Here is a 15691-nt window from a genome sequence, read left to right as displayed (position 1 = left end):
ATTCAAAGAAGATGTGGAACAAAAAGTCTGTTGTGGTGCCTTTACAACTCATATTAAGCTGGTGATCTGCATTTGCCTAAGAGGCAATGATATCCCCACCAGGAGGAGAGTAGGAATGAGTTCCCAGCAGGGTACACAATCCATCTGTCAAAGAAATTTTAGCAGTTGTATAGGTTCAGCTGCAAGTGTCTGAAATCCAAAATAACAATGGCTTAAATAATATAGTTATTTATTTCTCTCTCAAGCAAAAATCCACGGTAGTTCCCTAAAGCTAGCTGGTGCTCCATGATGTATCAGGGGCTCAGGTTCCTTCCATCTTATCACACTTGCCTCCACAAGCACTTTGTGGTCTAAGGTAGCTTCTTCAGCTCCACATTCGGTCTATATATGTTACACATAACACGTTCATTTACACTCAACTTCCCAGAACATAGTCACTTTGCCATACCTAGCTGCAAAACAACCTAGTAAATCTAGTCTTTATTCAGAGTGGCCATCTGCCCAAGAAAACAATCAAGCACTTTATTATGGGAAGGGAAAGGAAGAAATGAAAGACAATTGACAGTCTCTACCACAGTGCCCCCTGAAGATGTGCTGCCACCTCTAACAAATGTATAAGACCAATGCCTATACATACCAATATATACAGGTTTAGTATCCCTATGCTGAAATGCTTCAAACCAGAAGTGTTTCCGATTTTTAATTTTTAAAAAATTTGGAATATCTGCACTATACTTACCATCTAAGCATCTCCAATCCAAAAATCCATAATCTGAAATGCTTCAATGAGCATTTCCTTTAAGCATGACCTTTGAGATTCATGTTGATGCTCAAAATGTTTCAGATTTTGAAGCATTTCGAATTTCAGATTTTTGGATTAGGGAATGCTCAATGTATATATAATATCCACTCCCAGTTCTAATTTATTGTCCTACATATATTATTCCTTTATCTTAAATTATTTTGGTAAAAGCACAGAATAAAAGATAAATAATTTTTGATCCAAGTATAAGTATGCCATTTCAAATACAATGAAATGAATTTTGGATAACTGTTCTGAATTTTCCTAGGTATCCAACTAAATAAGTATTTCTTCAGTCAACAAATTTGAGGGCCCACTATATGTCAGATATGTGTTAGGCATTCAAAATACAAGAAAGTATAAGACATAAATATCCCCAGTCCTCTAGAAATCTGTAACCTATAAAGAAGAAGACAAAAGAAGCAGTTAGAATAAAGAATGACAAATTCTATAACAAATGCTATCTCCTAACATTCTAGGATGGAACAAGGCAAAGCCATAAATTGTTGCAACAAAGAGGAAAGCATGTGTAGCCATCTAAAGGGGCAGGGGGCTGGGCGCGGTGGCTCAGGCCTGTAATTCCAGCACTTTGGGAGCCCAAGGCAGGCAGATCCCTGGAGGTCAAGAGTTTGAGATCATCCTGGCCAACACGGTGAAACCCTGTCTCTACTAAAAATAAAAAAATTAGCCAGGCATGGTGGCAGGCGCCCGTAACCCAGCTACTCAGCTGTATAATGTTCAACATGGCTATAATGTAGTGAACGGCAGAAAATGAGGTAATGGGACAGGCAGGAGCCAGATAATGAACAGCCTCATAAGCCATGTTGTTAATCTCAAAAACAATGAAGTCACTGCATAGTTTAAGCAAACATCCCAGTGAAACAGTCCAATGGGTGTTTGGAAGTCAGAAGACAAGAATTACTGAAACAAAATACAATCACTGAGCAATGCTGAGGGCCTAGTTGAGGTTAAAAACAACAAGTGACAATGGGTCCTATCCACAGAAGTGTGCAATTTCTTTTACTATCACTCAATAAATTCCCTCAGGGTTAAGCTTTTGCCACACAGAGGAGATAAAATACAGCAGTAAGCAAAACAAAGCTTATTCCTTCCCTTACTCTAGTAGAAAAAACAACATCAAGAGGTAGTAAGTACTATTAAGAAAAATAAAGTGGGGTAAAGATGTTATTTTGGATAGGGAGGTCAGAGGAGCTCTCTTTGAAAAAGACATCTGAGTACAGAGACCTGACTGAAGCGAGGGAGAACAGTTAGCCCTTGAACAACACAGGTTTGAACTGTGCGGGTCCACTTATATGCAAATTTTCTTGCGCCACTGCCATCCCTGAGACAGCAAGACCAACTTCACCTTCTCAGCATTTAAACCTACCCAATGTTTAAGATGAGGAGGATGAAGACCTTTATGAAGATCCACTTAATGAACAGAAAATTTCTTTTCTCTTACTTATGATTTCCTTAATAACATGTTCTTTTCTCTAGTTTATTTTGTCAGAATACAGTATATAACACGTATAGCATACAAAATACGTTTTAATGACTATGTTATCAATAAGGTTTGCAGTCAGCAGTAGGCTATTAACAGTTAAATTTGGGGGAGTCAAAAGATATAGGCAGATTTTCAACTGTGTGGGAGTTTGGTGCCCCTAACTCCTTCATTGTTCAAGGGCCAAATGTACTATACAAACATCTGGAAGAAAGTATTCTTAGCAGAAGAAAGAGAAGCGCAAAGGCCCTAAAGTGAAAACACACTGGTAATACTCAAAGGACAGCAAGGAGGCCAGTGTTAAATGGGAAAGGGTAGGAATGAGGTCAGAAGTAGCACAGGATACTCTGGGCCATCACAAGGGCCTTGAAATTGGTCTCAAGTGTGATAGGAAGCCACTGGAGGCTTATGAGTAGGAAAAGGGGAGAAATATTATCTGATCAGAAAGCAGTTGAAGTTATTTACCTAATAGTAGGGTTTGGGAGAGAGAGGAAAACTCTGAGCTAGTTATTAAGGTCTTGATAATGACGGATGACTGGGAGATGAGTAGGTGAGAGCAATGAGAGACAGAGGGTGGCACAGCTAAGTAGAACAGGTCTGAAAGAAGCTAGCACTCTACTAGCACTAGTGGATTATATTTATGCCTAGTGTTCCACTATTGGAACACTAAGCATATGGGAGTTATTTATATCCTACTGCTCAAGGTTATAGCCAAGGTCTGATTGCAAAAATTAGGAAAAAAAAATGCAACTGCGTGCATAAATGGGTTAACAGGACACAGGATAAGACAAAATCCCCGAAGAATCTCTCAAGAAGTTTTCATTTTAGTCATGACAAATGAAACTAAAATGACAATAAAATGTCTTTAATTAGAATTATGTGGCCTGAGTATAATTATATTTATTTGCTATGTTTAAAGTAGTATGTATGTTTCAATCATAACATAAATCATCACAATGTTAAGAGCTTTTATGACTCAAACTTTTCATGCCAAAATAGCACATAAGTTTTTGGCAGGAGCTTCATGATCTCCTAATTTGGTAGTGTTCTCCGAGGAGTTGGAATGCTATCATATACAACATATAGAAGGCCACAGTACTTGTAGTTCCAATTATTTGGAACATCTTCATATGAAAGTGATTTTTTTGTAATTTTACATAACACATCATTCTTAATTTAGAATCTCAATATTCTAAAATGCCTATTTCCAGACCGTTGGGTAAGTCCTAGAATACACCCCACCTTGAATTTGCTTGGCCCTGCTTGCACACCCACCAACCACACTATCATCTCTCACCTCACCCCTGGCTTCAGCCACTTGTCTTGTAGCCCCAGAAAAGATTCACACAGTTTCTGCAGTTACAAATCTTCCCAGAAAAGAGAGACAAACCACCATTCCTGTTCATAGCTCCAACAGGACCAATTAAAGCTCCATCTCCCCAGCAGCTCCTCAAAGAGGCCAGGAAACACAACTAAGAAGTGTGGAAAAGTTAAATCCCCCAGGAGTAGACATTAACTAGTAAGAAACAAGACACAGAAAGAAGCCAACGGATATATACTGCTTGTCCTTACTCCCCCAACCACAAGTTGTTCTGAGGCACAAGTGGTTTCATGTGGCCTCTGGGGAAAATTCCTATAAAAGCAAGCAATCAGTTGTATTTTCTCAGTAATACACCACCTTACATAGTTGGTTCTCATTATTCATGGTAGTTATGTTCTATAAAGTCACTCTGAACACTGAATCAGAGAATAATGAACCATTGCTCCGAGGTAAAATACAGAATTAGGTTCCTGCAAGCCTCTAGTGACAACATTTTGGTCAATGGATTACAATCTTGTTTCATGTGTGTTTCTGTTTAGAGAGGATTTATCTTTTTTTTTTTTTTTTTTTTTTGAGACGGAGTCTCGCTCTGTCGCCCAGGCTGGAGTGCAGTGGCCGGATCTCAGCTCACTGCAAGCTCCGCCTCCCGGGTTCACGCCATTCTCCTGCCTCAGCATCCCGAGTAGCGGGGACTACAGGCGCCCACCACCTCGCCCGGCTAGTTTTTTGTATTTTTAGTAGAGACGGGGTTTCACCGTGTTAGCCAGGATGGTCTCGATCTCCTGACCTCGTGATCCGCCCGTCTCGGCCTCCCAAAGTGCTGGGATTACAGGCTTGAGCCACCGCGCCCGGCCGAGAGGCTTTTTCAAATATACTGTTGACTTGTTAACACTGAACTTAGACACTACTACAGTATTCACAGTACTCCCACTGGTGCCCAGACAAAGAGAATCTAACCCATGTATGGCACATGATAACCTTCTTGTATTTAGGAACACTAAATAGCACTTTAACAATACAGCTGGGCTATTTTAAACACTGAAAGCACCAACAAAAAGCACAAAAGTACGACAAATGTGGCTCTAAACAGAATATAAAAAGGACAATTCTTTGCAGTACGAGAGCTGAAACAAGGCAGAGTATCACCTGTTCAACCTCAGCTGGGAAAGTGCAACACAAAACTCAAATTTCTTCATCCCTATGCACATGTCTGCAAGTGATCACTAAAGCACCATGAGGACTGATTTTGGGGTTAGAAACACATTTTATCAAGTAGGCAAATTCACAAAAAATGGAACCCAGGTATGATGAGGATTGACTGTATTTGTTTTCTCTTATTGTCTCACTTACTTTCCCTTTCCTCTGATTCTTTCTTCTCTAAAAATGTACTCTTCTCCCTAACTTCCAGAAAAATATTAGACCATGAACTTCACCAAAGGCTCTGTTTTCCAGGGAATGCAGGCTAAAACACAAATCTTAGTTCAAAATGTTCGATATGTTTGCTGCTTAAATAAAAAACTAATATTTTTTTCTCATTGGCAAATATACACCTACTTTATTTCCTAATATACATTTTCTCACGAGATAGTGGCAGTGCGTGAGTGCGTGTGTGTCTGTGTGTGTGTGTGTTTTTTGAGACAGAGTCTTACTCTGTCGCCCAGGCTGAAGTACAAGTGGCACGATCCCAGCTCACTGCAAGCTCCACCTCCCGGGTTCATGCCATTCTCCTGCCTCAGCCTCCCTCCCAGATAGCTGGGATTACAGGCGCCCGCCACCATGCCTGGCTAATTTTTGTATTTTTAGTAGAGACGGGGTTTCACCGTGTTAGTCAGGATGGTCTCGATCTCCTGACCTCATGATCCGCCCACCTCGGCCTCCCAAAGTGCTGGGATTACAGGCGTTAGCTACCGCGCCCAGCTGTGTATTTCCCTACTTGATGATTAAACTTTAAAAAAAAATCAGCTGGGCACGGTGGCTCACACCTGTAATCCCAGCACTTTGGGAGGCCAAGGCAGGCAGATCACCTGCCAGGCAGATCGGCAAGGCAGGCAGAGTTGGAGACCTGCCTGATCAACATGGAGAAACCCCATCTCTACGAAAAATACAAAATTGGCCAGGCAAGGTGGCACATGCCTGTAATTCCAGCTACTTGGGAGACTGAAGCAGGAGAATCACTTCAATTCAGGAGGTAGAAGTTGCGGTGAGCCAAGATTGTGCCACTGTACTCGACCCTGGGCAACAAGAGCAAAATTCTGTCTCAAAAAAAAAAAAAAAAAAAATCAAACTATAGCAAAAAGTATGCCTAATTTCCACTTTATTAAATGTGTAATGTCTTAAAAGATGGTGCAGAAGCAAATTTTTTGCTTGGTTGAAAATTAACTAATGCTTTTTAAGGAGGCCCCAAACACCTATTATTCATATTTTCAAGTAATTTAATTTGATACAGAAAATAATAAATCTTAGAAAACTAAAATATTCATGGTCCATGAAGATTCACATTTTATTGAAGAAATAGTTTAAAGGTTGAAAGGGAATGGAACAAAATGAAATTTTTTATCCAAAAGTACAACAGATTTATTAAGCACTTAGAAATATATTTAAGAATAATAATGAAGGAGAATATCACAACTAGGTATAACAATTTTAAGGTCTTTAATAGGGTAAAAATGCATAACAATATACTTCTAAGACCAATGGAAAAGTACGAAAGGCCTGAAAAAAAGATGTAACAATTTTGTGTAAGATATAAGTGGCACTTCAAATCAGTAGAGGGTAGGATTGGCATTAATTGGAAATCTTGGAAAAAATAAATGAAACCAAATGTCAAGATATATTAAAATAAATATAAAAGCTATTAATAATACCAAAGAGAGCTGGGAGAAAATACAAGTGGATAATTTTATTAACCAGAAGTGGAAAAAAAAATCTTTCTAAATATAGGCAGCAGAGAAATATGAAGGAAAAAGTCCACAGATCTGAATACATAATATTTAAAGCCAGTAAAGAAGAAATTTCTGAAGTAAAAATACGGAGAAAACATTTTCAAAATGAGGAGCAAAATATTAAGATCTCTGAGACATATATATATATATACACACACATACATACATACTGAGCTCTTACAAATAAGTTAGAAAAGATCATCACAAAAGAAAAGCAGGTAAATAATATAATCAATATAGATATAAAAGTCACAAAGAAAAAATGGCAAAGCTGGAAGTGGAAAAGAATGATACCACTAGTAACCAAATAAATACAAATTGAAATAATACATTTGTTACCCATAAACTGGCAATAATATGAACCCTACATGGGCAGCTCAACCACTAACAAATGTTAACTATCACACAATTTGGGTTCAGCACAGTGGTCCCCAACCTTTTTGGCACCAGGGACCAGTTTCCTGGAAGACAATGTTTCCATGGATAGGGTTTGGGATGGTGTGGGGTGATGGTCTCAGGATGAAACTGTTCCACCTCAGATCACCAGACATTAGATTCCCATAAGGAGCATGCAACCCAGATCCCTCACATGTGCAGTTTAGGGTTCACGCTCCTATGAGAATCTATGTTCCTGCTGATCTGACAGGAGGCAGAGCTCAGGCGGTAATCCTTGCTCACCTGCAGCTCACCTGCTATGCGGCCCAGTTCCTAACAGGCCACAGACCAGTACAAGGGTTGGAAACCCTTGGTTCAGAGGATACATTGGTTCTTTTTCAGAAAACCATGTGGTAATGAGTACTGAAAGTCTTTCAAATGCTACATAACCTTTGACCAGCTATTCTGCATTTAGGAACAAAATCTAATGAAATTATCTCAGTCGACATAAAGATATAACTAAAAATAATTTAGTTATATCTAAAAGTAATTTGTAATAAGAAAAAATTGAGAAACAACCTAAAATTCCAAAAACAAGGGTCTATTTAAATTATTGTACAGCTTAGAAAATTTAATGTCCAGGTAAAATGTTGATATTGTGCTTAATTTTAAAAAGTGGTGTTGGGGTGTGTGTGTGTGTGTATGTGTGTGTGTGTGTGTGTGTGTGTGTGTGTAATATATCACTAATTGCCAAGCACTGTTCTAAGCATTTAAAAAAATAAATTCCTTGTAACAGCCCAAAATAAGTTAGGTATTATTATTAGCTACATCTTATATTGTTTTGCAATGTTTAAGAAAAGTTGAAAAACACACATGCAGCAAACATATTCCCATACACATTAATTAAAAGACTCAAAGGGACTTTACAAAATAACAGTAGTGGTCATCTCCAGATTAACACATAATTTTATTTTCATTTGAATTTTAAGTCTTCAATAAAACATATATGACTCTAAGGAGATTTGTTATTAAAAATAAAATATATGGAAAATCAATTCGCTTGTATTATTCATATATAGAAATTTTCCTCAGGTTAGAATAGAAACTTGAAGAGAATAATTCAACTGCTTTTTCCTAAGGCTGTGGCCAATAGGTGACAAAACTTGCAATGGGTAATTGACTACCTAGTACTTTCTGACTAGATGCAAGTCATCTGATTTTACCACCTTTCCAATACACACTGGATGTGATTGCTCAGATCCTAAGTAATAAAAAGCAACCTAAATCTTTATCACATTATTTGCACAAATATGTACAAAGTATTTTGAGTCTATCGCTTATTAGAGATTTGACTTCTACAAATCATTTAACCTCTGAGTCTTGGTTTTCTCAGCAATCAAAAGGGAAATAATACCTTCCTCAAAGGCCACATACAAAATGTCTTCGCTCATAATACTTGTTCAATAACTAATTTTTTTAACTATTTAGCAAAATTCAGTAAATTACACAGTTCTTACTTACCGACAGGATAATTCTCCATCCATAGCATCATGCTCATCTGTACTGGTATATGTTAATCTTCCTCCTACAACTGTCCCAACTAAGTATACCAGCCATGCAAGACGTCCTGATACAGAATAAGAAAGAAAAAAGTTTAAGAAGTATTCATAGAAACACAGCTTATTTGGGGGTAAATTCCAAAATTAGCACAACGATCTACTCTTCCAAACAAGTGATAAATCACTGTGAACTCAGTTCTTGATAGAAAGCAGATGGGTTTTAAGTTTATCAAGGCAGCACAACAGTGAAAATGCCATAGAATTTAGAGCCAAATAAAACTAATTTGAATCCCAGCTCTACTAAGTTGCTATGTGATCTTGCATAAGTTACTTATCTCTTTAAGTCTTAAGGTTTTCATTTGTAAAATGGAAAAAACAATGTCTACCATGAAGACATGACTGAAAATAAATTTGAGTACAAAACACTAAACTGTCTAGGACCAGCTCTGTTATTCAGTCAGGTCATACTCTTATGATCCAAGGACCAACATCTTTTCTGAATGGTCAATGTCATGATAGTACCAGTGTGATCATTTTAAATATTTCCCCTGCTTGGAATATAATAGACAGTAATAAATTTATTCCTTCTGTATTTTTATGCATGATGTATAAAAAAATCCAAGATTTCACATTGTTTTGACAGTACAGTCAACTTCACAGCTGATAGCAGTAGAGGATTAAATAGCTTTAAAGCAGTGGCACAAATGGCAACATCTATAGTTTTCATAAATCTTACTTTCGGGGCAGCTGAAATTGACTAATTTAGAAACGGAGGTATTTACTGAATGATTTTTGCTTAAGGTATATTATTTTACATCTCTGGATTCGTTGATCGAGGTGATCCTTCAGTACTTTTGAGACCTTTATAGATAATTAACAACATAAAATTATCTTGCTAAAACAAATTTTATGCTATTCTTGGAGACTGATTTTCAAAGATAAGAGGGCTATTTCATAATACTGAAATCAATTGTTTCTGATTAAGAAACCTTTTCAAGTAAAAATGCTTTTTTAAAAGGTATGGAATTGAACAATGAAGAAAAGAGGCTATCTGTGCTTGTTAGAAGACTCAGGAAGGATAAATAAAAGGTAGAAAAAGAACACATTCTTTCTGTTTTCCCACGGATACTAGCAGTTATTATTTTACTACAATTAATCAACAACTCTTTTATAAATTTTTGGAGAGACACATCAACCTTTTAGGGTGACAAGATTCCTGTAAATTAGAAATCTAACCTGGCAAGTATTCACATCCTTTATTCTCTCACAAAACAACAATAAATCAGAATTGACCAATTATGCAGCCTTATACATTAGGAATGTGAAATAGATTAAGTAGGAGAACAAGAACACTAATTTAATCAAGTAATCCATTGAAAAACAGACTCAAGTTTCATCACATATAATTCATGACAAAGGTAACAGAACAAAAACTTCATGTAAGAAGCTGAAAGTATCCAGAAAGTTACCTTATGAATTTCAAAGTATTTTAGGGTCAATATAAAATCTATCAGAGAAAGTCTACCCTGATGACCCTGCTTTCTCTGTGGGCTCTATCAAGTGGCAGCTGCTTTTTCTTCCACCTCTCATGTACTTGGGCCTTGAATATGGAGTAGATGATCTTCACGTTCCTCATTTCTACTTAACATTTTATCTTTCTTCATCATGAAAGCATTCGCCTTCACATCTTACATCATCAACACTAACAAATATCCCTTCTTATTGCAATTTACTCTCCTGCAGATTATTTCCCCGTTTTTTGAAAGTATTGGTTCTTGGCTGTCACTCTTTCTAACAATATTTATCTCATAATCACTAGTGATTTCAATATCTACAAAGATGAATCTTACAATTCCAACAATCCTTTGTTCCACTGGGAATCTTCAATCCATGAGCCTATCACTTTTTGAACAGCTTCACTTAAATATAATTCACATACCATACAAGTAACCCACTTAAAGTACATAATTCAATGTTTTTTAGTAAATTAACAGGGTTATGCAAGCATCACCACAATCTAATTTTAGAACATTTTCATACTAGCTGTCATTCTGCATCCTACCACCATGCCCCTTGCCCCTAAGCAATCACTAAGCTACTTTATGTCTCATTAAATTTTTCCCATTCTAGGCAATTCATATAAATGGAATCATACAATAAGTGAGTGTTGTGACTGTCTCCTTTCACTCAGCATAATGTTTTCAAGGATCACCCATATTTTAGCTTGTATCAATACTTATTTTTCTTTATAGCTGAATAACATTCCATTATTTGTATAGATCTTATTTTTATTGATACACCATATTTGTTCATACTTGTGGTGTACATGTTGATACTTTCTTACATAGGAAGAATGTGTAATGATCATGTCAGGGTATTTGGTGTATCTACTGCCTCAAGTATTCGCCATTTCTGCGTTGAGAAGAATTCAAATCCTGCCTTCTAGCTATTTTGAAATTGTTAGCTATAGTCACCCTACTCTATCAAACATTATAACTTATACCTTTTATCTAACTGTATGTTTATACTCATTAACCAACCTCTCTTCATCCTGCCCCACTCCCCAGCCCACCCACACACCATTCTCAGCTTCTCCTATCATTCTATTCTTTACCTCAATGAAATGAATTTTTTAGGTCCCACATATGTATGAGAACACATGGTATTTGTCTTTCTGTGCCAGGCTTCTTTCACTTAATCTCCAGTTCCATCTACGTTGCTGCAAATGATATGATTTCATTCTTTCTTATGGCCTAATGGTATTCTACTATGTATATCTACCACATTATTTTATCCATCCATCAATGGGAATGTAGGTTGATTCTGTATCTTTGCTATTGTGAACAGTGCTGCAATAAACATGGAAGTACAAGTATTCTTTTAACACACTGAACTATTTTCCTTTGGATAAATGCTCAGTATTGGGATTGCCGGACCATATGGTAGTTCTATTTTTAATTTTTGAGAAATCTCCCTGTTTTCCAAAATGGCTTTTAATTTTTCCATTCCCACCACCAGTGTGTAGGAGTTCCCTTTTATCCACATCTTTGCCAGCTTCTGTTCTTTTTTCTGTTTAATAATAATCATTCTGACTGGGGTAGGATGGTATCTTACTGTGGTTTTGATTTGCATTTCCCTGATGATTACTGATGTTGAGTATTTCTTCATATACCTATTGGCCATTTGTATGTTCTCCTTTTGAGAAATGTCTATTCACGTCATTTGCCTGCCATTTATTTGAATTATTTGGTTTTTTGTTTTTGTTTTTTACTGTTATTTGTGATCCTTGCATATTCTATTCCTCCCTAATCAGATAGTTTGCAAATATTTTCTCCCATTCAACAGGCTCTCTTCACTCTGTTGACTGTTTCCTTTGCTGTGAAGGGGCTTTTTAGCTCAATATAATCCCATTTGTCTATTTTGATCTTCGTTGCCTGTGCTTTTGAGGTCTTAGCCATAAAATATTTGTATAGATCAATGTCCTGAGGTGTCTCCCCATGTTTTCTTCTAGTAGTTTTATAGTTTCAGGTCTAAAGTCTAATCCATCTAGATTTCATTTTTGTATATGGTAAGAGATAGAAGTCCAGTTTCATTCTTCTGCATCTGGATATACAATTTTCCCAGCACCATTTTATTAAAGAGGGTATCCTTTCCCCAATGTATGTTCTTGACACCTTTGTCAAAAACCAATTGGCTGTAAATATATGATTTATGGGTCTTCTATTCTGTTCCATTGGTCTATGTGTCTGTTTTTATACCAATACCATGCTATTTTGGTTACTATGGATATATCACATTTCATTTACCCATTCAGTTAATGGATACTTGGATTGTCTCCATCTTTGGACTATTATAAACAATACTGCTATGAACATTTTTATACAAGATTTTATGTGGATGTATGTTTTCATTTCTCTTGAGAATACCTAGAAGTGGAAATGCTGAGTTACACGGCACCTCTCCTTTTCACATTTTAAGGAACTGCCAAAATGTTTTCAAAAGCAGCTGCACCATTTTACATTCCCACCAGCAATGTATGAAGATTAAATTTATCCAAATCTTGCCAACACTTGTAGTTGTCTTTTTTATTATATCCATCCTAGTTGGTGTGAGGAGGTATTTGATTATAATTTTGATCTGCCTTTCCTTAATAACTAAGGATGCTGAGCATCCTTTCATGTGTTTAGCAGTCATGTGTGTGTCCTCTTTGGAGAAATGTCTATTCAAATCCATTGCCCATTTTTAAGGGTTGTCTTTCATTACTGGGTTGTAAGAATTATTTATGTATTCTAGATGCTAATCTCTTATCAGTCACATGATTTGCAAATATTTTCTCCCATTCTGTGGGCTGTACTTTCTTGATGCCAGGCTTTGATGTGCAAAATTTGCAACTCTATTGTACCTAATTTGTCTAATTAATTAGATAATCTGGTTTATCTAATTTGTCTTCTGTTTTCTGCTTCAGGTGTCATATCTAAGAAATAGTTGCCCAACCCAAAGTCACTTAAGATTTACTCGGTCACCCAGGCTGGAGGGCAGTGACAAAATCATAGCTCACTGCAGCCTCTAATTCCCAGGCACAAGTGATCCTCCTGAACAGCTGGGATCACAGGCCCACACCAACATACCTACCTAATTTTAAAATATATTTTGTAGAGATGAGGTCTCACTATGTTGACCAGGCTGTTCCTGAACATCCTGGGCTCAAGTGATCCTCCCACCTTGGCCTCCCAAAGTGCTGGGATTACAGGCATGAGCCACCGCACCCAGGCCCTATAATGTGTACCTTTATGCTGGTACCAGTCTTGATTACTGTTGTTTTGTAGTAAATTCTGAAATCAAAAAAAAAAAAAAAAAAAAAAGAGTCTTCCAATTTCACTATTTTACAAGATTATCTTGGCTATTTTGGGTCCCATGGATTTCCATAGGAACTTTAGGACCAGTCTGTCAATCTCTGCAAAAAACCCATGGGATTTTAACATGGATTGCATTGGATTTGGAGATCAATGTGAAGAGAATTGCCATCTTAACAATATTAAGTCTTCTGATCCATGACCATGAGAAGTCTTGCTGTTTATTTACATCTTTAATTTCTTTCAACACCGTTACAGTGTCAGTATATAATTCTTACACTTCTTTTTAAAATGTATGCCTAAGTATTTTATCCTCTTTGATACTATTGTAAATGGACTTTCTTTCTTCCTTTCATATTCCATTGCTGATCGTTAAAAAATAGACATACCATTGATTTTATTTACTGATCCCATATCCTGCAAGTTTGCTGATCTCTTTTATTAGTTTTTGGAAATCTGCCATTTTTTCACTCTCTCTTACACCCTTCACATATTCTCTACCCTATGTACCTAGCTTTAATTCTGTAGTCAATAATTATCATCTCTGCCTTGCATTTACATTCAGCCCTCTTTTGCTATGATATACTCATCTTACAAAACCATAACTGTTTATGTCCACTACACCACTACTCTGCCAATACTCACACAGTTTAATATAACTGGGGAAAGATACAACTATGCTGACCAGTCTTACTTGATGTCACCTTCTCAGGCCTTACCAAGATATCCTATTAATTTTCAATACCTAGCATGGCAGTCTGTCTGCAAATATTCACCACCAATTCCTTCCTTCCATGTATGTATATGCCATCAAGAGGTGGAGTTTATTCTTCCAATCTTTGGAAATTTGTAACTGCTTTGACCAATAGAATTCAGTGAAAGTGACAGCATCCTAGTATTGTGCCTAACCTTTATAAGAACCGGCAAATTCCTCCAGTCTCTCACAGAATGTTCACTCTGGGGAAGCCAGTCACCATTTAAGAAGATCATATACCCTGAGACCATTATATGTTCGGACGCCCAAACTAGCCATTTGGAGAGACTGAACAGAGAGAGAAATGTCCAACTAGATAGAGTATACACTCTAAGCCTTCCAGTCCACACACCAGACCACTGAGTAAAGAAGCATTCAGGCAACTCCAGTCCCAACTGTCATCTGATTACAATGACTGAAAGACCCCTAAAGAGAATCATCTGAGACTTATCAACCCCTAGAACACTGAGAGATAATAATGCAATTGTTATCTGATAAGCCATTAAGTTTTGGCAATACATAACACAATCCCCCCCAGCATTTAATATTTTCTTTCCTTGCTTCATTATTTTAAATGTTAGCACTTAACACTTTCTAACATATTTTACATATTTATCTTGTATGTTACCTGCGTATTCCAACAGAATGCAAACTGCATGAAAGCAGGTATTTTTGTCTGTTTTGCTCTCTATTGTATATTCAGAGCCTAAAACAATGCTGGGTATATTGTATATCATCAACAGATATGGGTTACTGAATTAAGAAATCATTATATAGAAAACACGGCATGAAAAAGGAAAGAAAAGGTTAACATTACCAAATTAGTAAATGTATTAAAATGTAGACCCATTATTAATAATGATTGGTAATAGTAATTATATTTCTATTGCTTAAATTAAAGCAACTTCTCCAATAATATTCAATATACGATATAGTTGATCCTCATTATTCATAGATTTCATTATTTGTGAATTTGCCTACTTGATAAAATTTATTTATAATCCCCAAATCAATACTCACAGTCATCTGCAGATGTGCAAAGCAGTGAAAATCTGTAGTTGTCCAGTACACATTTCAAGCTCAGAGCAAACAAAGTGAAACTCTACCTTCTTGTTTCAGCTTCATAATGTAAACAAGTATGCTTTTAATGGTCTATCTACTGCCACATTTTTGTGTTTTTTATTAGTGATTTCACTGTTTAAGATGATCTAAGCATAATGCTGAAGTGCTATGCAGTGTTTCTAAAGAAAAAAAGCTTGTTATGTGACTTACATAAAAAACACATGTTAGATAAGCTTTGTTCCAGCATGAAAAACAGTGCTGCTGGCTATGAGTTCAGTGTCAATAAATCGACAATATATATTGAATAAGGTGTTTTTCTACAGAAACATACATTAAAAAGGTTATGTGTTGGTTAGCTGATGAAAATGTTGCAGTCAGTGGCCCACAGGAGCAATGACTTGGTATTTGCTAATTTATTGTTCACAGTGACTTTATATAACATAACTACCAAACAACGACAATTAGTAGTATTTCTCAGAATTTTACAGAGGTCGCCATTAATAGACTATGCTCCAATTGTGT

General features: G+C 36.6%; 1 protein-coding gene across 1 annotated transcript in view; it reads right to left on the bottom strand.

Annotated features, from left to right (window-relative positions):
• Positions 1-15691, bottom strand: part of RANBP17 (RAN binding protein 17) — a 436018-nt gene that overhangs the window by 343589 nt on the left and 76738 nt on the right. Inside the window, exon 13 of the mRNA XM_017849438.1 lies at positions 8463-8568. Within this exon, the coding sequence (XP_017704927.1) occupies positions 8463-8568 (106 nt within the window). The remainder of the gene's footprint in view (positions 1-8462; positions 8569-15691) is intronic.

Source organism: Rhinopithecus bieti, unplaced genomic scaffold (assembly GCF_001698545.2).
Source record: "Rhinopithecus bieti isolate Rb0 unplaced genomic scaffold, ASM169854v2 scaffold_30732, whole genome shotgun sequence".
NCBI lineage: Eukaryota > Metazoa > Chordata > Mammalia > Primates > Cercopithecidae > Rhinopithecus > Rhinopithecus bieti.
This window is presented reverse-complemented; position numbering and strand designations above follow the sequence as displayed.